At 44.3% G+C, this 22,393-nt stretch overlaps 1 protein-coding gene across 1 annotated transcript in view; it reads right to left on the bottom strand.

Annotated features, from left to right (window-relative positions):
• Positions 1-1,112: 1,112 nt before the first annotated feature.
• Positions 1,113-22,393, bottom strand: part of ttll1 (tubulin tyrosine ligase-like family, member 1) — a gene marked incomplete at its 5' end in the record, with an annotated part of 81,598 nt that continues 60,317 nt past the window's right edge. The window contains one exon of the mRNA XM_084330265.1: positions 1,113-1,253. Coding sequence (XP_084186391.1) covers positions 1,235-1,253 — 19 coding nt within the window. The 3' untranslated portion in view covers positions 1,113-1,234. The remainder of the gene's footprint in view (positions 1,254-22,393) is intronic.

Raw genomic sequence — 22,393 nt, forward strand, 5'->3', positions numbered from 1 at the left:
AAGAGAGGGATACCCATCTGTAGTTATCTGCTCAGAAGACACAGATGTCTTTATCATGTCTTTAGCATTCTGTGACAAGATTGAGGCCCCATTGTTCCAGATGTTTTTAGTTTATGTTTATGTTTATTTAGGATCCCCATTAGCTTTTGCACTAGGCAAAAGCTATTCTTCCTGGGGTCCCGCACACACAAATGTACAACAACATTCAATACACTACATCATCACCAACATCAACATCAATACATTACATCATCATCAACATCAACATCAGTCACATCATCAATTACATCACTATCAACATCAGTTAGAATGACATTGTACAAAATATCCACCAGCAAAAAGCATTCAAATAAAATAACTAAAATAACTAAAATCAAACAAATAGTGCTTCCATTCCATGATAGCTCTGTAAGTCACAGAAGATTTTAGTAGATTTGTTCTTGGTTTAGGTGCCATTAGATGGCCTGACGTAGCTTGTCTAGTCATATGGTCATGTTCTTCTCTTATGTAAACTATATGATCATAAAAATACTGTGGTTTTTTGACAACTTGAACATGTCTGAGAAAAGTAATGAGTGGCAGTAAATCCTGTGCAAGGCTTGTGGACATCAGGAAGGTTGCTGCCACTGTTGGCGTAGAGGTGTGTAGAGCTCTCATCGTGTTGCATGCATATACAGGATGTGACACTGTAAGTGCTTTTGCAGGCAAAGGGAAGACAAGTGCCCTAAAAATTCTGACCAGCAACAGGCAAAATCAGGACACATTCTCAGAGTTGGGTCAGGAATGGGATCTCTCCCCAGAGCTGATGGACAAACTAGAGGCATTTACATGTCTCCTGTATGCCCCAAAAGCATCAACCACCAAGGTCAATGAGCTCAGATATCACCTTTTCTGTGCCAAAAAAGGTGAACTTGAAAGTCATCAACTCCCACCATGCAAGGACTGCTTAACAAAACATGCACAGAGAGCCAACTACCAGGCTGGTATATGGAGAAGATGTTTGGAGAAGGACCCACAACTGCCAAGCCCTGTTGGCAGAAGCCTGAAGATGGAGAGAGAAGAGGAAGCTGAACAGTTGGTGGTGGACTGGATGGAAGGACAGCCGATGCCATCCTGTATCTACTGGCCTGTAACTGTCCAAAGAAATGTTCACTCCCAAGATGTATGTTTTGCAAATGGCCTCAGGTGCACTGACATGTGTAGACTGGCAGACTGTGAGAACCAGGCATCCACCTCAGATAGTGTGGAAAGTTCTGATGAAGATGTGGAAGACATGGAAAAATTATTATGATTACTAGGTTATTATCAGTAAACCAATTGTAGAGTGCCACCAACAGCGCCACGGATAGAGACTGAGAACTGTGTACTTTCCAAAATAAACAAATATTTTTCTGAAAACCAATATGCATTATATCATTGTATAGGTCTAACTGGGCTGACAACATTGATAGGTCACATGGCATGACACTCTGTGGCCCTATATGAATGTTGAATATGCATATTGATCAATATTCATTGTGTTTTATTACTATTTCAATGTTTTGGGGAGATTTGTGTTTTTGTAACATGGCAGTATTGAAAGAAATAGTGTTTTGGAGTAAAATTACCAGCAAACAGTCAACATGTAAACGGTAACCATGGCCAAAACATTTACATCATCTGAGTATACCTTTTTAAACGGTATCATAAATGTTGATCCAGAGTTAGATTTTTGGTCAAGGAGTAGGAGAGCACATTCAGTTGCATTATTATCCATGGGTTATTGGTTATAATGGTCATATTGCCTTTTAAATTAACATTATGTAAAAAACGAGGGTAAAATATGATGTTTTCCTTCATTGTATCTCCATTTACTCTAGAATGGTAATATATGTGGGTTTACTTACACTGGATTCATATGTCCTAGCTTGTTATCTATCAAAGGAGATCAGAAACATGCTTATATGCCTTATGGTTCAGGAGCTATCATGATTAATTTGGGGCATGTAATTTCGGACAGGAGGCCTGAAAGATATGCTTGGTGGTGTTATAAAAGCTGTGATAGCACACATTTGGAGGCAACTGCTGCATTGCTATCACATATCTTCTAGCAGCAGGGGTGTATACCTTCCCAAAAATCACTATGAAAGTTAGTCCCCCAACATGGTAACGACCAACGCTACTGGCTCACGGCCTATAATACACGAGACCCTCTTCTTGGGACCAAGTAAGGTTTCGTCGATAATCCAATGTACAGTTACCCCCCCCCCCACCCCGCCTACCCAACCCCCCACCCCACCCACCCAACCACCTCCAATGTACAGTCTCCCCCCCCCCACCTACCCAACCCCCCCCCCTCCACCCCACCTACCAACCTCCTCCAATGTACAGTTTCTTCGGCAAATGTATATACTCTCTTTTTTAGACTCTTTTTGTATCACAAACAGTACTGAAGCCTATTTGTAACAGTTTTGCTTGTACAGTTGTACAGTGTTTCCCCCCCCAACGCCTCCTACCCACCCAACCCCACCCAACCTCCTCCAATGTACAGTTTTTACGTCAAATGTATATACTCCCTTTTCTGGACTCTTTGTATCACAAACAGTACTGTATTTGCAAATCTGGTATGTCATAAATGTATAGATGTAGCAGTACTGTATCTGTATGTCATGTATGTCATATATGTTATGATGAATTGAAAATGGGGGACCCTGATGTAAACAAGCCGAAAGTCTTTCTCTGGTCTGCATCCCCTTAACAATTGTGTGTATTGAGCTGTACTGTATTGCACCCATTCTGCAATCTGTTAATAAAATCTTCAATCAATCAATCAAACAGCCCCTGTCGTTTGTGTATAACTCATGTGGAACTCATGACATGAACATTATGAAGAGATTCATGTCGATCCGTTTACTTGCTGATGATATAACATCCATTGTCATTTCCTTCTCAACAGGTTGGCTAATACAGCCAAAATTTGAATTTATTGAAAATTATAAATATTTGAATTTAAAATAATTCATTAATTGAAAGTGAATTGATCCCAGTGCTGTTTCCCATGTATTCACATACAAGCAAACAACCACAAACAGTCTTCAAGCACAGCTGCAGCTTCTACAAGTGAGTGTGTGTGTGTGTGTGTGTGTGTGTGTGTGTGTGTGTGTGTGTGTGTGTGTGTGTGTGTGTGTGTGTGTGTGTGTGTGTGTGTGTGTGTGTGTGTATGTGTGTGTTAAAGAGAGAGAGAGACCAGTTTAGAATTAGGAGGTTCAAAATGGTCTCATATTTCTCTCCATACTTTGACTATCCCCACAACCAATATAGACCTCCTAACCTACAGAGAAACCAGTTGAGTTTCTTTTTTCAAATGTAAATCTATATGAAGCAAGGTTCCAGTCAACACACACAGCCAGATATAGTATCTTCCAAATTCACGTACCGGTATTCGATTTATTACATGCCGATCGGTTTTAGAGGCACCAGGAATTGTTTGTAAAATAGAAAAAGTTCCCCCTTTGTTGTAGCAGTCGAGAGCTGTTGACAATATTCTGTAAATAAACCAATTAAAACACATGTTGTTGTGAGCAAAACAACACACATAATTAAAAATATATTCTACATCCTAAGAAGGGGTTTCGCATTTTCAACTGAACCTTATTTTCTCATTGAAAAGCAGACCCAATATGGATATTTCATCAAGTGAAACGCACAACAGTATGTTTCACATGTGGAAACCTTTTTGTCTGCAGTGTAAAGCTGAAACAAGACACAACCCTTTACAGCTGCTGATGGGCCTAACGTGTATAACCACCACAATAAAGTAAGTTATGAGATCTGCGAATGGACTCATCTTACAACTCAAATAACTATAGTAGGCTTGTTGAAAACTGTATAGTCTATTTGAGCTCTCACTAAAGTAGGTCTACTCTCTAGCAATAGGGAGGTATAGTTTCGTAAAAGTCAGTCAAAGCTTACCAAAAGCACGAGCAGTGAACTCCAAGCCCACGTGACTGAACTCAAACTGGAAAGAAACAGACTAAGAAACGACGTAAACTCCATGATCAAAACTGCAAAAAAGAATTTCATCAATGACAAAACTGAGGAAAACAAAAACAAACCACATGAACTTTGGAAATTACTCAATAATCAACTAGGCTGCAGTAAAAAACTTAAAACCAGATTCTCAAACATAAACATAAAAACGGACAACACGCTCATCACAGACAAGCTGGATGTAGCCAATTACTTAAACATTTTCTTCACAAACATAGCCACAACACTGGTAAACAAACTACCCTCCCACTTAGGGCATTATGGGGTAGAACACATAGTAGCTTACTACAAAAACCTAGGGGTCCGCAAGGACAACTTCAAGCTGGAAATGGTAACAACAGATGAGGTACTCAAAAAACTGAGCGCCCTCCAACCTAACAAGGCCACTGGCCATGACAACATCCCCTCCAAATTCCTCAGAGACTCAGCAGCCGCCATCACCCCAGTCATCACACACATAATAAACCTCTCCATAAAACAGGGACACGTCCCCAAGGACTTCAAAATTGCGAGGGTGACCCCCCTGCACAAAAAGGGCAGCAAATTAGACCCAGGCAACTACCGCCCTGTTTCTATTCTCACCTCCATCTCGAAAGTCATGGAAAAAATAGTCTACGAACAGGTCGAAAAGTACCTAGCGGAAAAAAATCTAATCTACGAATTCCAATCTGGCTTCAGAACATCCCACTCCACTGACACATGCCTTCTCTATTTGAACGACCACATCAAACAAGAGGTGGACGCAGGCAAATACTGCGGCATGGTCATGCTGGACCTACAAAAGGCCTTCGACACTGTCAATCACTCCATTCTGATTGACAAGCTAAAAGCAATTGGTTTTGATAGTCTATCAGTGAGCTGGATGCAATCCTACCTTGAGGGGAGGGAAAAGATGGTGGAGGTAAACTGTACCCTATCCCCCCCCCCCTCACAGTGAGCTGTGGTGTTCCACAAGGAAGCATACTAGGACCGCTACTGTTCCTAATTTATGCAAATGACATGTCGTCAGCTTGTGACTGCAACTTGTTCCTGTTTGCGGACGACTCAGCCCTGCTGGTCTCTGACAAGAACAAGTTACAGGTTGAAAAAACCCTCAGCTCGGAACTAGGCAGAATCTGCATATGGCTCGCTGATAACAAACTATCATTACACATGGGCAAAACAGAGTCCATTCTCTTCGGTTCAAATAACAAACTCAGCAAGACCGACGGCTTCTAAGTTACAGTGGGTGACAATATTGTCACAAGGAAAGATGAAATTACCTACCTGGGTTCCATCCTAGAGGCTAATCTCTCCTGTGACAAAATGGCATCCAATGTAATAAAAAAAGTCAACCAACGAACTCGATTCTTGTACCGGATCTCCTCTCTGGTAAACAAGAATACCCTGAAGACTCTGGCAGGAGCACTCATTCAAGGGTACTATGACTATGCTTGCACCTCATGGTACCAAAGTACCTCAAAGGCGCTAAAAACAAAATTACAAACATCTCAAAACAAACTGGTCAGACTACTGCTTGACCTTACTCCTAGAACCCACCTCACCCCTGCCCACTTTGACAACCTAGGATGGCTTAGAGTAGACGACAGAGTACAGCAACTTGCAATGGGCCTGGTCTACAAGATACACTACACGACCAAGGTACCCATGTACATGTCAAAATACTTCCCAAAGGTCAGTGAATACCACAATCACAACACCAGAGGGAGCTCCACAAATCATGTTAAACCCAGATTCGGCTCAAACAAGGGACTAAACACGTTTCGCAATTATGCCACATCAATGTGGAACGCCCTACCTAAAGCTGTAAAGGAATGTGAATCACTACCCACTTTCAAAACCACTCTCAAAGAACACCTACGGGAGACTGCAATTCGAAACTGGCCCCTGTAAATGTCCTAACCCAACCCCCTCCAATGTACAGTAATTTACCTAGTATGGTTGTCAATATTCCAATGTACAGTTTTGCTTGTTTGTACAGTGTTTCCCCCCCCCCAACCCCCTCCAATGTACAGTAAATTACCTAGTATGGTTGTCAATATTCCAATGTACAGTTTTGCTTGTACAGTTGTACAGTGTTTCCCCCCCCAACCCCTCCTACCCACCCAACCCCACCCAACCTCCTCCAATGTACAGTTTTTACGTCAAATGTATATACTCCCTTTTCTGGACTCTTTGTATCACAAACAGTACTGTATTTGCAAATCTGGTATGTCATAAATGTATAGATGTAGCAGTACTGTCTATCTGTATGTCATGTATGTCATATATGTCCTCATGAATTGAAAATGGGGGACCCTGATGTAAACAAGACAAAAGTCTTTCTCTGGTCTGCATCCCCTTAACAATTGTGTGTATTGAGCTGTACTGTATTGTACCCATTCTGCAATCTGTTAATAAAGTTTTCAATCAATCAATCAATTCAGTGGTTACGTCATTGCTGTTTCCCGTGCGGTCCACCCCTCTTGAAATCGCCATGTATTTCCAATGGACCCATTTCTAAATCGTCTCGTTTTAAAACAAATAAAGCATGAACATTGGCATGGTGTACCTTACTGTGTGTGTTCATCTACACACAATCTATAGCTCAACATAATTCGCTATTAATCGTAAAGGTACTGTATAGCAAAATAACAGCATTTATGTTTTCGTTCACTGAGGAATTACACTTCTCTGGCGCACTGAACGAACTAGTTATTTTTTAACGACAAATTAAAAACCTTATAACTACCTTTATTTCAACCAAAAATGCTTAAACAATAATGTTAGTGATAGAAGGGAACTCATTTTGTGCAAAAGTGGAAAGCTTGTCAATGTTCATGAGGCAGAATTGTTACAATAGCAGATCATCCATTTTCCTAATGATAAATCCCTATACGGGTGGACCTCGCGGGAAACTAAAGTGACGTCAGACTACACCTCCCTATAGTATGGATTACTGCCTAATACTGACTACTATAGACAGTATGTGCCTTCCCAGTGTTTGTTTGTGGTATAAGCCCAAGTTACATAGTTCCAAGTAGGGCTGAACAATTAATACACATTTGATAAAAATCACAATATGGTCTAGTGCAACATCCAATAGCAGGAGACACAATATTGGTGATATGTTCCAAAAAGAATACCTAACCTTCTAAATGAAGTATTGTGGTGCTCCAGAGATGTCCCAGCCTACAAATTGTATTCCTCAAGACTTAAGAAAACACACTTGTTTGGTACAGATCCCCGCAAAAATCACACCATGATAATTTTAATTGTTTTTCACTGAAAATGAGAGTAATGACTCAAACATTTGAATTCCCCTCTAATATCACAAATCATATCACAATTGCAATATCAGTAAAAAATAATTGCAATTAGATATTTTTTTCCAAATTGTTCAGCCCTAGTTTCAAGATCCAACACCCAAAGGTAAAGAAGTCGCGCACGCACGCACGCACGCACGCACGCACGCACGCACGCACACACACACACACACACACACACACACACACACACACACACACACACACACACACACACACACACACACACACACACACACACACACACACACACACACACACACACACACACACACACACACACACACACACACACACACACACCGATCTTCAGGACAGAGATGACTAATCTCAATTCCAGTTTGGACCTTGTGATACTACTATAGATCAGCATTTCATCATCCTCAATAGGCTTACTATCAGTTCTTCAAAGTGATTGTTCTGGGTGTTAGAACTGCACTTTGTAGACCAGAATGTGATTATCTTAAACAAATACAGGCTAAACCAAGGGAGGCTTTTGTGGACTGAGCGCACTTCAAGGTCATTCCATAGGAATGTGGAACCATGGAATGGAGCCATGCAGCAGCGGGTACTTTGTTGCCATGGTATCTAGAGGTTGTTTACCTTTTGAAGAGGTGACCTCTGATTAAACTAAAACCAAGACAGATTAACTGTACTGTATCAGCCTTAGGGCCCTTTATCACATTAAAGGAACGCACCAACTTTTTGGGAAATTAGCTTATTTGCCATCTACCCTGGAGTTAGACAAGCATATACATACCCTTTTCTTCTCTGTGCATGCATTAGGCTTAGGGAACAGCCACACCGTTAGCCTAGCTTAGCGTCATTCACTGTAAGTAGGTGTGCCAGTGTAGCCTAGTTCCCAACAGTCACGAAATACACTCCAAATACAACTCCAAAACTTTCCTGTAAACATGTTGTGACCTGTGTATTTACCACATACATTTTTTTATAAAAAAAAGAATTTGACATTTTTGTTTTCTAAGAAGATACTCTGAACGTACGGTTATGTATATAACCATAGTTATATGAGTATAGTGACGCTCAGCGTCATAGTGCAATACTCTTCATATCCAGTATTGAACTGAAATAAATTCTCACATGTACCTTTAATACCATCATCTGTCTGGCCACACCCCCATCCGCTACCTACATAAGCAGGGGTGTGGCCATACCATCAGCTCCTTCCCAATCTTTCACCACAAGGCAAGATCAAGGGGTCCTCAGTGAGTCCTGACGCTGAGCGTCACTATACTCATATAACTATGGTTATATACATAACCGTACGTTATATATCGTATAGCTCTGCTCAGCGTCATAGTGCAACACAGGAGCTGAGCAGAGCTGAAGCTCGACAAATGTACCCGCTGAGGCCCCCCACAACCATCAGAACCGGGGAGGACCCGAGCCCCCCGAACCCCCCTAGCGGAGGACGGGGAAGTCGGGTCCGACTGCGTGAAGAGGAGACTTCAGCAACTCAACGCACAGGGTGAGCAGACCATGGGTTATACCCACGACTACACAAACGCACAACCCGCATGCCACTAGGGAACGAACGGAAAGGAACAAACCCCCGTTACCACCCCTAATATCACGGGGTCAAGAGAAAAACCAACCCTGTGGCAAGGCCGTAGCAGCGGAGCGCGAAGGAGGACCCAGACCCAGAAGGGACTGGACCCCCCTGGAAAAAGGGGGCCTGGAGAGGCCAATGACGCCACAGCATCGAGACCTCACCAGGCGGTCACTAGTGACACCGCCCCCCACATCGCCAGCGTATTCGGACAGGGCCCATCCAAGAGTAGGCCCTTCCCCCCTATAGCACGCCGCCTAGCTCACTGATCCTGGTATACTCAGGCAGTCACCCATCCAAGTACAACCCAGGCCTGAACTTATACCGCTTCCGAAATCGAACGAGATCGGGCGTGTTCAGGTTGACATGGCTGTAAGCTCGAAGCACTCAAGAGGCTACACCCACAGTGGGAGCAGGCAGCGCACCGGGAAGACGACCCCCAGAAGAGGTCGATCCCTCAATCCAGGCAACAGGCACTTGACCTGAACCTGGAGAACTGCGGACTAGACAGGCGCCAAAGGGGTCTGCTGAAACAGCACCCCGGCGGAAGGGGCGTATGCTGGCATTGTTGTGCACCATGTCACAGCCTCCACAAAAAAAACCAGACTCTCTAGAGGGGTCGAGGCAGAGAAGGCTGACACAATTGGCAGACGTCATGAAACGTGCGGGGGCACACTTAAACGGCCTAACCCGAGAGTTGACTCCGCTCCAACACACCAGGGAACCAACCACCCCCTTGGTTCAAACATGAGGTGGTTGTTCCTATAACCCCTCAAGAAAAAACTCCAAAACACAACTGCGGGTATACACTGGCTATAGCGCAGTACAAGTGTTTCAGTTTTCAAAAATGGGTTATCCCAGGCCTACGGGTTGACGAAACAATTTCGGACCGGGCCCGGCGGACCGGGACGTACACAGGGATGCCAGAGGAGTTCCATAAGAATCACCTCAACAGCCCCCTCCCAGCCATGCTTAAGCAGGAGAAGAGAGGGGCGAAAAGAATGGAGAAGGACCAGGCCCCCTTAGCGCAGCGCAAGGTACAACACAACATGGACCAAGCAACAGTGAGGGGTAATACGTAGTAATCACAACCACGAACATCTCCATAACGTCAAACCCTGCAACACCCGGGCTGACCCGGCATCCCCCCCCCCCGAAAAAAGCACAAGTCCCTCAGGGTACCAGAACAGCAGATCTGCGTCCCCGGCGGACAACGGGTTAACTGACCTGGACCGGCGCGACCAGAATCAGTCCCATGCCCTAATCACACCGACATCCCCAACACTAGGAGGGGGGTAGGTACGCGTGTCGATCCAAAACATTATAGAGGGCGCCACCCAGATGGTCCCTTTCGTACCGTGCTCGGTGGCCCACCCCAAGGGCGTGAGACCCCTCTACCTATGCTTTTATCTATTCCGTTAACATCCCTCAGATATGAACGAGAATTCGTCGAGACAAACCTAGTAAACTGGCGCTCGGAAGAGACAAACTCCATCCCAGTTGCCCCATAAAAATGCTGTTTCAATGATGAGCAACCAAGGCGCGCAAGCCCATGCGTGGTTCCTATCAGAAGCACCCAGGACCAGCACTATGTATACGTCGAGACCCAAAACACATCAATGGATAGACTTCTAACAAGACACCAGATACCGTTCCTCCAAGCCGCCTGGGAGAACGACAAGAAGCCGCTTTTTTCACAGGAAAAAATACGGACATGGGTCCCATACGACGCGGCTGAGGGAAAACAACACCCCGTCAACCATGCTCCATAAAAGAGGGGACGGGGAGCGTCGTACCCTATGATGGGGGGACAACCATGACTCAACAGACCATTACCGGCGAGGAGTCAGGGAACTCCCTAAACCAGTGGTTCTCAAACTGTGGTATGCGTACCACTAGTGGTACTTAGTGGTACTGCTGGTGGTACTTGAAAACATTTACAAAAAAGCAACAAAAATATTTATTTTTTTTGCAGTCAGGCCACTGAACTTAGAAGCAGGCCAGGCCAGTGTTTATGGTTGCGGCGGCGCGATAGTTAGATAACCTAAGTGGGGAACAACCAGGACATCACTGTGACAGAGAGTAATGCAGTCTAAACAGTCATAAATCTTTAATTCAACTTCAGCCCTGATCATAACCATTTATTTTTAGATTTTTTGTAATGTCAGATAAAAAATGAAATACTCCCACTTTTCTGAAAAGAGTTGGTGTTAAATCTGACATTACAAAAAAATCCATCAAAATCTGTGTTGCTGCTAATCATTGACACATGCCTAGCCTGTAATAATCCCCCCCAGAAAAATGTACATTGCCTTTTGATATATTGAAAATATTTTACTTTTTGTGTGTTTTTTTTAACAATAATTTGTGATGCCATCACACAAACTGGCATTTAAAGGGTAAACATTCAAAAATGTATTGAATATGTGTTTTCTTTTCTTTTTTACAATAATTTGTGATGCTCATCACAAACACTGGCATTTAAAGGGTACAAATTCAAAAATGCCTGCACCAGAATGCTGGAAATTAAGTTTTTGTAACAAAATAATTGTGTGTGTGTGTGTGAGAGAGAGAGAGAATGACGGACAATTGCTTTCTGTGTGTGAGAGAGAGAGAGAGAGAGAGAGATAGAGAGAGAATTAAGTACATTTGCTGAAATACAGTTGTTCTTAATTTTCTCACTTGCTATGTGAGAATGTTAGTTATTATGTTCTCAATGCCCCTTGCATTGTATGAGTTGTGTGGAAGCGTTTGCTAGTTCTAGTGCTAATGTTGTGAAGGATCAGATTAAACCGAATATGTATATTTATTTATATATATATATTTAATTGTATTTGTATATCGTTTGATATCCCCTGTATATTCCTTGTACAATATGCACTGAATATCCCTTTAGTCTACTAAACAGCCCATAATAGTTTCATTCTACCATTGGACGAGAACCTGGCGCCAGGTTGCCATACCCCTAGGTCCAAGTTCAATCGTGCCGCCTAACATGTCGTGGCAAGCCCCGGTTCCGCGCAGGAATATGTCGGGCGAAATACGAATGGTACTATTTGTTCATAGCGCATATATATATGGCGCAAGTAAAGTAGAACTTTCCCTTTTAGTCCAGTTCTTTACCCTCCAACAGAGTGACAGACGCAAAGCCTCCCCACGACGCACGTGTGGTGTAGTAAGGCCTACTTGGCCCAGAATAGGCATTGAGATATCGTGTAGATTAATAGTTGAATAGTCATAGTTTGGCACTATACCGTCGAGTTGGACGTATTCTATTAAGCTAATAATAGTCTATTTATGTATGGTGCATCGTTCAGGTTAGAGTTCTAAAGTTATCAGTACCCCCATCGTTCCTGACGTTATCTGGACGCTTAACCAGGCTGAGCAGACCCCTAGTGGTGCTTGCATCCGAGGAGCTCCGGGCCAAGAGCGACTGGACCTGTATATTGGATTACTCTACCCGGACGACGGCGAGCCTTCCACGGCTTGGATTATGCTTTGGGTGCTTTGATTATTCCATGGATAAAGGCCAACACTGCGGAGTGTTGGAACTACCCCCCGGAGAGGACTCCAGGTGAGACGGCGCTCTACACCAGTGAGGTCGCCTCACGTCTCTCCGTTGTGGACCGGCAGATACCGTCCACAGAGGGTCCAGCTGTATTCGTCTGCGGACCGAGGTTCTGTGGGCACCGTGTCCAAGACTTTGGATTCTCCCAAGACACCGTCGGCCAGATGGGATACCGCCAGCGGCTTCTCTAACCCCCCCCTCCTACTGTCTTACAACCAGCGGGACCCCCCCCCCCCTTAGTGTATCCAGCTATAATCATTTAAGTACCATCGCTATCGTTTCCTAAATATTCCAGGTTGTATACTTACTCCCTGCGTAACCAGAGATTGGACATTCAATGTTGATTTACCTACGAATACTCATTTGCCATAAAAGTGCATGTTTCATATTTCAAATCATAAATGTAATTAAGTGAACGTTGTATATACCTTTTGCTATATAAAATATTCGATTTGGTACATTTGTGTGGATTCGTTTCATCAGGTGGGAAAGTGTTCCTCATACTTATATCATGTACTGGATGGCCAGAAGTTAAAGTACAAGAGGTAGTGGTATTAAATATCATATCTAACAATACAGTCAGGGAATTGTACCCCTCAGTTACAGCTAACCCTTTGTACATTGTGGCTGTGTATTTGCTTCATCGATTTCACGAAGGCCTTCGACAGAGTTGAACATACAACATTGATGAGAACAATGGAAGAATTCAAAATACCAGTTTCTGACCGAAGAATAATTGCCAACTTATACTGGAGGCAGAAGGCTAATGTTAGAATAGGAAAGGAGAAATCAAGAGACTTCCCGGTGGAGAAGGGTGTAAGACAAGGATGCATCTTGTCCCCTGTACTCTTTAATATATACAGTGAATCACTGATGAAAAAAGGTCTGAGAGGAGGGAAAGGAGTAAAACTTGGCGAAGAGAACATCACCAATATAAGATACGCGGATGACACTGCTATAGTCTGTAACTGTCAAGAAGATCTACAGGACATGATGAATAAGCTGAATGTCGAATGCAAAAACTATGGAATGTCGCTAAACACAAAGAAAACTAAAGTAATGATCATTGAAAAAACACCAGGAACTGTTTGTAAAATACAGGTGGATGGAGAAAAACTTGAACAAGTGAAGGAGTACATGTACCTTGGAAGCTGGATCAGTGAAGGTGGAAGAGCTAACATGGACATTAAGAGAAGAACCGGAATTGCAAAGGGCGCATTCTGGAACCATAAAGAATTATTGAGAAGAAACATAAGTTGGAAAACGAAGACCAGGATTTTGGAAAAGAGAGGAAGTGGAAGACCAAGAAGAGACTGGGTAGACGTCTAGACGACATCTGTGATTGGAGCGGAGTGAGAGGCGGAGTCACGGAGTTGGAGAGAAGAAGTGGGGACAGAATGGGTTGGAGAGTGATAGGCAACCTTCGGAACGAAGAAGCCACCTAATGATGATGATCCTCACGGCTAATGTTCAACGGTGTAGCATAAGCTAACAGCCAACCCAGGCCGACTGGTAGCAACAAGCTAACGCTCCTGGCCTAGTGAACATAACGAGCCAGCGCCGCAGCTAACAGCTAACTGGCTAACAGTTAGCTCACCCAGCTAGCACGCAAGCTAAGCAGCTACCACCAAAACTGCACACGAGAACACAATAAGCCAACACTTCAGACAGCCGCCGTCTGACTCACCTCCTCATCCTAAGAGAGAAGAGAAAAAGAAATCAACACCTCTTCCAGAACAGTGATTGACAGATATACAGCGGTGTCGGCACAATTCCTTCATAGGCTGCAGCCGACTTGAGCGTGGAGCTTCCGATAATGAAGCACCAAACCCACTTTTCCTCGTGAGGGTAACTTTCAACTTGAAAGATGGGGCCTTCACATGACAGAGAAGAATCCGCTCGTCCAAAACATCCCGGGTTTTAACCACAGATCTTGGTCACGGCCCACTAGATTGACTACCGTGGGCTTCAAACCAGGACCCTCCCTCTGCCGTCTAAGAGGCAGAAAAAAGGATACTAGTCTGGGGCCGGCCTTCGTAAATTGTGCAGCTAACCCCCCATAGCAACACAACTGGTGCTCGCATAGCAAAACACATCACTCACCCAGAGACAGCCAGTTTCTCACAACAGCCGACGCCTACTGCACAGTCCAGCTGCAGAACCGAAGGTAATACCTGTCCAGCTGCAGCTTTGAGGACTGCAGATGGGGATTAGACCAGCGACGCGAGCCCCTAATACGAAAAAACCGGTGGAGGTCAGAATGATCATCATCTTCCAGACACCCCAGTGACGAAGACATTATCGCTGTATTTTCTCGAAAATAGTGAGAGAGAAAACAAAGATGTGATGTCAACGTAGCTCCTTGATCTTCTACTTTCTTCAAAAAATCCATCAAACTTAAAGTGTGGTACTTGCAGGCACTCAACGTGGCGAAAATTTAAGAAGGAGCTGATGGTATGGCCACACCCCCGCTTATGTAGGTAGCAGATGGGGGTGTGGCCAGACAGATGATGGTATTAAAGATACATGTGAGAATTTATTTCAGTTCAATACTGGATATGAAGAGTATTGCACTATGACACTGAGCAGAGCTATACGATATATAACTATTTTTTGCCAAACCACTGCTGCCTGGGCGTAGTGATTTCATCACCTCAAAAGCCCTGTTGTTTTTTGAAAAACTGGTAAGTTTTGGAGTTATATTTGGAGTGTATTTCGTGACTGTTGGGAACTAGGCTACACTGGCACACCTACTTCCAGTGAATGACGCTAAGCTAGGCTAACAGTGCGGCTGTTCCCTAAGCCTAACGCCGCAGGCAGACCAGACGCACACGAAGTCACGCGCGGGTTCCGTGCGAGATCGCGCGCGTGGCCTGGCACACCGAGTCCGACTTCAGAGCGAGCGGACGACAGACTGCAGCGCGAGCCCTCTCTCTCTCTCCCTCCCTATCTCTCCCCCCCCCCCCTCTCTCTCTCTTCACGTGTCAGGCCAGGCATGGGGGGGTTGTTGCTGTGACAAGGACCTATTTAACCTATATATCTATTAGCTGCTACAATAATACACTGATATCAAGCCTACTGGTTGCTGTTCAATAATAATAATAATAATTACCATAATTAGCTGTCAGGAAACAAATAAAACGTGTAAATAAAACGTTTGTCATTATTAGTAGGTTATATAGGTGACAAGGTGGATTGACTTAATGACTGCTATATCCTGCTATTATTATTATTATTATTATTATTATTATGCAACATTGTAGGTTATTATTTGATATCAGTATATAGTTATAGATATAGTTCTTCAGACGGATTCCTACGCCACTATAAAACTACATTATCAATGGTTTGGCTTGAACAAACAGACAGACAGACAGACAGACAGACAGGCAAGCAGATATATAGACAGATAGACAAACAGACAGACAGACAGGCAACCAGATATATAGACAGATAGACAAACAGACAGACAGACAGACAGGCAACCAGATATATAGACAGCTAGACAAACAAACAATCAAACAGACAGACAGGCAACCAGATATATAGACAGATAGACAAACAAACAAACAAACAAACAAACAAACAAACTGACAGGCAACCAGATATATAGACAGATAGACAAACAGACAGACAGACAGGGGGGGTTGGGCGGGGTACTACTAAGTATAGTAATATGGTTTATTTGCATTGGGAAAGATACAGACACATTAGCTGGTTGAACAACATCTATAATGCAGATATTGAGTGTATTTCAGTGAAAATGCGCCTCTGCGCGCCGCCTCGAATCCAACCAAAGCGGAAATGATCGCTTCCACCCCGCGAGTCGCGCGCCCGCTTGCGGCCAGTGGGCACAGCTACGTCCGTTAACATGGGAGCGGAAGTGAAGCGGCAGTCGCCCGTCCGTCTGCCTTGAATCGCGTCTGGTCTGCCCGGGCCGTAATGCATGCACAGAGAAGAAAAGTGTATGTATCTGCTTTTCTAACTCCAGGGTAGATGGCAAATAAGCAAATTTTCCAAAAAGTTGGCGTGTTCCTTTAAAGTGATCATAAGAGTAATGAAACAAGATTTACCCCCCCCCCCTCCATTACTTTCAATATGGGGGGGGGGGGGGGGGGGGGGGGGGTCAATGAGGACAGTTTAGACTCTATCATTAAATGACATGCTTATCCCACATAATTGTCCATAATCGAGTCTACATGATCCCCATTGGCATCCTCCAGATAGCAGCTGTAAGATGCACTGCACCAGAACAGTCACCATGTTACCCCCAAGAATGTGATGTAAGAATAGCTGAGCAACTGAAATAAATAAAGTGCAACGGAGGTTCAGGTCTGACTTTACAATCAATCTTATTGAAAAATATCTTGCATCAACATATAAAAGACTGCGCAATTCTACTGTGTAATCTATATATATATATATATATAGATTATATAAATATATATATATTTAATAGAGATGCACTGATATCACTTTTTTACCACTGCCCATGACAGTTCTGAGTCGTAAAGGGATATTTCACTGTAGTAGAAAGAAATCTGCAGTCTTACCTCTATGTAGGCACATCTACAAGTAAACTAGAGACCATGAGACTAGACTAGAGGTGATGGCAGAGAGGGGGATGAGAAGGAAGCTGGCTGCTATCCTGGAGAATCCCTCCCACCCCCTCTACGGTGAGCTAGTCAAGATAAGAAGCACGTTCAGCCACAGACTCATACCCCCCCCCCCGACACTCAACTAACCGCCTCAGTCAGTCCTTCATACCAGCGGCCATCAGGCTCCACGACAGTGGGCAGGGACTGCTGCCAGACATCCAACTACAACTACTTGGAACCTAAAAATGACAATAACACTACCTTATGCATACTGCACCTTATGTGATACTGTGAATACTGTATATTTCAGTTAGTTAGTTAATTATATTGACTTGTTATATTGTTTACACTGCTTGTTTTTACTACCTGTACCTCCCCTCCCCCTACCCCATGCTGCTATGATGCCTGAATTTCCCCAAGGGGATCAATAAAGGAATATCTTATCTTATCTTATTGCTGTCCCTGTCGTCTGCTGTCAACACCACCGTTCCTCCCAAGTGTCAGGCTTCTCATTCACTTCCATTCATTTTGCTAACCTAGTCTAGACGCCTCTCTCGCGGACCAACTCAACTCCTTTTACGCACGGTTCGGTGCAAACAGTGGCGACGCTAGCTCATCGGCTAACGACGTCACTGGCGCACCGGTCGTCGTGGAGGGGGCATCCGCGCGGGGAGGGGGGGGCACTCTCTCAGTGACGGAACACAGTGTGAGAAGAGCATTTATGTGGGTGAACACCAGAAAGGCAGCTGGCCCAGATGGGATAACAGGACGTATACTTAAGTCCTGTGCTAACCAGCTAGCCCCAGTGTTCACCACCATATTTAATCTATCCCTGGCTGAGTCCATGGTCCCTGCCTGCTTCAAGGTGTCCACTATAATACCGGTACCAAAGAAATCCCCCCCAACAGGTCTTAATGACTACAGACCGGTGGCACTCACCTCTGTGGTCATGAAATGTTTTGAAAGGCGGTTAAGGATTAATTTGTGCCTCCCTAGTCCCTACCCAGTGATATGGACCCTTTGTAATTTGCATACAGGCCAAACAGGTCCACTGACGATGTGGTCTCTCAAGTACTACACAGTACCCTCTCTCACCTAGACTGCCAGAAGGGGGGCTATGTGAGACTGTTGTTCATTGACTACAGCTCAGCGTTCAACACCATAGTCGCCACCAGACTGGTGGACAAGCTGATCGAGCTGGGTCTGAGCTGATACTGGACTTTCTGAGTGAAAGGCCTCAGGCGGTCAGGGTGGGGGGTCAGACCTCCAACACCATCACCCTGAGTATCGGGTCCCCCCAGGGCTGTGTTCTGAGCCCCCTGCTGTATTCACTATACACACATGATTGTGTGGCCAAGTTCAGCTTCAACTCCATAGTGAAGTTTGCGGACGACACACTGGTGGTGGGGCTGATCTCTGACAACGACGAGAAGGCCTACCGGGAGGAGGTTGATGCACTGGAACGCTGGTGTCAGGACAACAGCCTGCTCCTGAACATTGGTAAAACCAAGGAGCTGATCATGGATTTTAGGAGAACACAGCAGGGGACACACACACCACTGTGGATAAACGGGGCTATCGTGGACAGGGTGAGCAGCTTCAAGTACCTGGGCGTCCATATCTCAGAAGACCTGACATGGACAACACACATACTCAGTCGTAAAGAAGGCGTCTCTACCACCTGAGACAGTTAAGGAAGTTCAGAGTATCGGGGAAGATACTCCAGTCCTTCTACTCCGGAGCTGTAGAGAGCATCTTGACTGGAAACATCACTGCCTGGTATGGAAACAGCAAGGCAAAGGACAAGAAGGACCTACAGAGAGTGGTGCGCTCAGCTGAGCGCACTACGGGTATTGCACTACCACCCCTGCAGGTCTTATATAACAAGAGGTGCAAATCCTGAGCCTGCGGAATAATGAAAGACCCTCACCACCCCAACAACAGCCTGTTCAAGCTGCTGCGGTCAGGCAAACGCCTGCGAACACCAGCAACTAGGACAGAGAGACTTCGGCTCAGCTTCTTCCCCCAGGCCATCAGAGTCTTGAACACTGAACTCTCCACACACAAGCACACATGAGCACACACACAACACGCTCACACACTAGCAGTCACTTTAACATGAACACACACACATGCTGCACACGCTCACACTCAACGGTCACTTTACATAATGAAAAGGTCACTTAAAAAAAAAAAAAACGGGAGTGGTTCTTGTATAGTAAATAGATAGATAGATATAGCAAGTTAGCATAAGGACACATAGTATAACTGTAGATTGTATAGTATAGCATTGTATAGTAGTGTACATAAGACCCAGTGCCTCATCTGTAGCTAACATTGTATTGCACTATCGCAGGACCTTAGCATGTCTTACCATGCTTTTTGTAAACTTTATGTACATTATACCTGGTATGTCTTATTCTTATTACTTGTATTATTGCACAAATGTCTTATTCTCATTCCTATTCTTATTACTTGTATTATTGCACAATCGCTGCGGGCATGACCCCCTGCATTTTAAAATCATCAGTAGAGGAACTGTTTCTCTCAACTGTCAACTTATCACAGAATGTTTGAAATCCCAGGGGTAACCACACCCCAAACATTCCACGCAAGGCAAGAATACACAGCACTCTAGACTTACAACAAATGTACTGGATTTGCTCTCATTTTTCAAAAGGTAATAAATGTGTAAAGACACACATTAAATGTCAAAACAAGATATTGGTCCTCAAAATGAATGAAAATGAATGAGGAGCCTGACACCTGGGGGGAATACTGGTGATGCCAGCGGATAACAGGGACAGCAGTGGTTGCTAGCTTACTAGTAGATGCACTTACATAGGAGGTAAGACTGCTGAAACCTCTTCTAAAGTGAAATATCCCTTTAAACTGAGGCTGATACTGAGTATTAATCCGTATTACTTTTACTTAGCAGTATAGACTTAGACCATACATTTGGGGACACTGCGGGGGTGGGGGGGGAATGGAACATGCTTCTAGGTACCAAAGAAACAGAAAACCAAGTCAATTGACACACAACATGTTCCACAGGGCTCTTGGTATCAGGTTGCTGTGTTGGGGAAACTGTCTGATACAAACGCCCTGTTTGTAACTGGTAACAAGACCTGTTTCAGCCTGGTAACAAGACCTGTTTCAGCCTGGTAACAAGACCTGGTTCAGCCTGGTAACAAGGCCTGTTTCAGCCTGGTAACAAGACCTGTTTCAGCCTGGTAACAAGACCTGTTTCAGCCTGGTAACAAGACCTGTTTCAGCCTGGTAACAAGACCTGTTTCAGCCTGGTAACAAGACCTGTTTCAGCCTGGTAACAAGACCTGTTTCAGCCTGGTAACAAGACCTGTTTCAGCCTGGTAACAAGACCTGTTTCAGCCTGGTAACAAGACCTGTTTCAGCCTGGTAACAATACCTGTTTCAGCCTGGTAACAAGACCTGTTTCAGCCTGGTAACAAGACCTGTTTCAGCCTGGTAACAAGACCTGTTTCAGCCTGGTAACAATACCTGTTTCAGCCTGGTAACAAGACCTGTTTCAGCCTGGTAACAAGACCTGTTTCAGCCTGGTAACAAGACCTGTTTCAGCCTGGTAACAATACCTGTTTCAGCCTGGTAACAAGACCTGTTTCAGCCTGGTAACAAGACCTGTTTCAGCCTGGTAACAAGACCTGTTTCAGCCTGGTAACAGACCTGTTTCAGCCTGGTAACAAGACCTGTTTCAGCCTGGTAACAAGAGCTGTTTCAGCCTGTTAACAAGACCTGTTTCAGCCTGTTTCAGTCTGGTAACAACACCTGTTTCAGCCTGTTTTAACCTGGTAACAGACCTGTTTTAGTCTGGTAATGGACCTGTTTTAGTCTGGTAACAGACCTGTTTTAGGCTGGTAATGGACCTGTTTTAGCCTGGTAACAGACCTGTTTTAGCCTGGTAACAGACCTGTTTTAGCCTGGTAACAGACCTGTTTTAGTCTGGTAACAGACCTGTTTTAGTCTGGTAACAGACCTGTTTTAGCCTGATAACAGACCTGTTTCAGCCTGGTAACAACACCTGTTTCAGCCTGTTTTAGCCTGGTAACAGACCTGTTTTAGCCTGGTAACAGACCTGTTTTAGTCTGGTAACAGACCTGTTTTAGCCTGGTAACAGACCTGTTTTAGCCTGGTAACAGACCTGTTTTAGTCTGGTAATGGACCTGTTTTAGTCTGGTAACAGACCTGTTTTAGGCTGGTAATGGACCTGTTTTAGCCTGGTAACAAGACCTGTTTCGGCCTGGTAACAAGACCTGTTTCAGCCTGTTTTAGCCTGGTAACAGACCTGTTTTAGTCTGTTAACAGACCTGTTTTAGTCTGGTAACAGACCTGTTTTAGCCTGGTAACAGACCTGTTTTAGTCTGGTAACAGACCTGTTTTAGCCTGTTTCAGTCTGGTAACAGACCTGTTTTAGCCTGGTAACAGACCTGTTTTAGCCTGTTTTAGCCTGGTAACAGACCTGTTTTAGTCTGTTAACAGACCTGTTTTAGTCTGGTAACAGACCTGTTTTAGCCTGGTAACAGACCTGTTTTAGCCTGTTTCAGTCTGGTAACAGACCTGTTTTAGCCTGGTAACAGACCTGTTTTAGCCTGGTAACAGACCTGTTTTAGCCTGGTAACAGACCTGTTTTAGCCTGGTAACAGACCTGTTTTAGTCTGGTAACAGACCTGTTTTAGTCTGGTAACAGACCTGTTTTAGTCTGGTAATGGACCTGTTTTAGCCTGGTAACAGACCTGTTTTAGCCTGGTAACAGACCTGTTTTAGCCTGGTAACAGACCTGTTTTAGCCTGGTAACAGACCTGTTTTAGTCTGGTAACAGACCTGTTTTAGTCTGGTAATGGACCTGTTTTAGTCTGGTAACAGACATGTTTAGCCTGGTAACAGACCTGTTTTAGTCTGGTAACAGACCTGTTTTAGTCTGGTAACAGACCTGTTTTAGCCTGGTAACAGACCTGTTTTAGCCTGGTAACAGACCTGTTTTAGTCTGGTAACAGACCTGTTTTAGTCTGGTAACAGACCTGTTTTAGTCTGGTAACAGACCTGTTTTAGCCTGGTAACAGACCTGTTTTAGCCTGGTAACAGACCTGTTTTAGTCTGGTAACAGACCTGTTTTAGCCTGGTAACAGACCTGTTTTAGCCTGGTAACAGAGTGGCTATACCATCACCAACATTTAGTATTATTATTTTGTACATGGCAAACTCATACTGACTTATGAACTGTCCTTAACCTACATCTGTATAGTCATCATCATCAACATCATCAAACCTTTATTTAACCAGAAAATAA

The sequence above is a fragment of the Notolepis coatsorum genome (assembly GCF_963971535.1).
Source record: "Notolepis coatsorum genome assembly, chromosome: 15".
Taxonomy (NCBI): domain Eukaryota; kingdom Metazoa; phylum Chordata; class Actinopteri; order Aulopiformes; family Paralepididae; genus Notolepis; species Notolepis coatsorum.